Genomic DNA, 959 nt, shown 5'->3' on the forward strand with positions numbered 1-959 from the left:
ACTTTATGGCTTTAATAGTCATTTCAGTAAGCGTTGGTTGCATTTCAATATTTGATTTCAACCTGTAGTCCAAATGAGTATGATGGAAAAGGCCTAGACAATTATTCATAAATATTAATGATTTCATTCAAGTATAATTCTAATGACACCCACCCAACAAATAATCAACTTTAGAAACATCAGTGCTCATTAGTTCTTTCCTATTAGTCATGTATCTTGTTGTCTTTCCTTTGAATCTTTTCATTTTATCCAATTTCCATCTTACGACTAAATCTTCATCCAGTCTTTCTCCAGTAGAGTTAGTCTTTTTCATTATTAACTTACTTCTACCACCACCCATAATAACCTATCCAATATGTTTCTTGTAAAAAATTATTTTTTAAACAGAATAAATATATAAGTGTTTTATATAATTACATTAAAGTTTCTTCCTGGATCTCTTTTAATCAGCTGACTGGCAATGTCCTCGCATTGAGTAGTATCGGTTTTTTCGGTAAAACTTTGCATATTAAAATCAGACTCCCAATTACGATTGGGTGAATGTGCATATGAACCAGCCGGAGATGCGTGCGTTACCCTAGTTGTTGTTACTATTCCAGTGGCTTTACCAGCCCATTGAGCCCATTGTAAGATTGAGTTAGGTTTTTCTTCGTTTATAGACGCAGGACAATCATTTCTTGAAACTTTAGAAGACACACCAATTGTACCAAAATTACCTTTAACGCCACATAAATATGCTGTAGCAGAACAAGCTGAGTCGGCCACTTGTTTGTCAACACAATATGTCTAAATGACAAATTAAAATTAAATGCTTAANTGTCTAAATGACAAATTAAAATTAAATGCTTAAAATAGCTGTGTATCAATAAAGAAAATCAATAATTTTTATTAATTTTAAACCTTAGACATTCCTGTAAATGGAAAACGTTCAAAACTGAGATGGTCATTTTCACCGGGTT

The 959-nt window shown here is 32.3% G+C and overlaps 1 protein-coding gene across 1 annotated transcript; it reads right to left on the reverse strand.

The window, feature by feature from the left end:
• Positions 1-6: 6 nt before the first annotated feature.
• LOC126910090 (membrane-bound alkaline phosphatase-like) lies at positions 7-953 on the reverse strand (the record flags this gene model as incomplete). Its single annotated transcript, XM_050692483.1, has 4 exons — positions 901-953; positions 418-786; positions 154-346; positions 7-93 (listed from the first exon to the last, which is right to left on the reverse strand). Coding segments are annotated over exons 1-4 (658 nt in total), but the record flags the coding sequence as incomplete, so codon positions are not given.
• Between the last annotated feature and the right edge of the window lie 6 nt (positions 954-959).

Source organism: Daktulosphaira vitifoliae, unplaced genomic scaffold (genome assembly GCF_025091365.1).
Source record: "Daktulosphaira vitifoliae isolate Bord-2020 unplaced genomic scaffold, ASM2509136v1 Scaffold_4110, whole genome shotgun sequence".
In the NCBI taxonomy this organism is placed as follows: Eukaryota; Metazoa; Arthropoda; class Insecta; order Hemiptera; family Phylloxeridae; genus Daktulosphaira; species Daktulosphaira vitifoliae.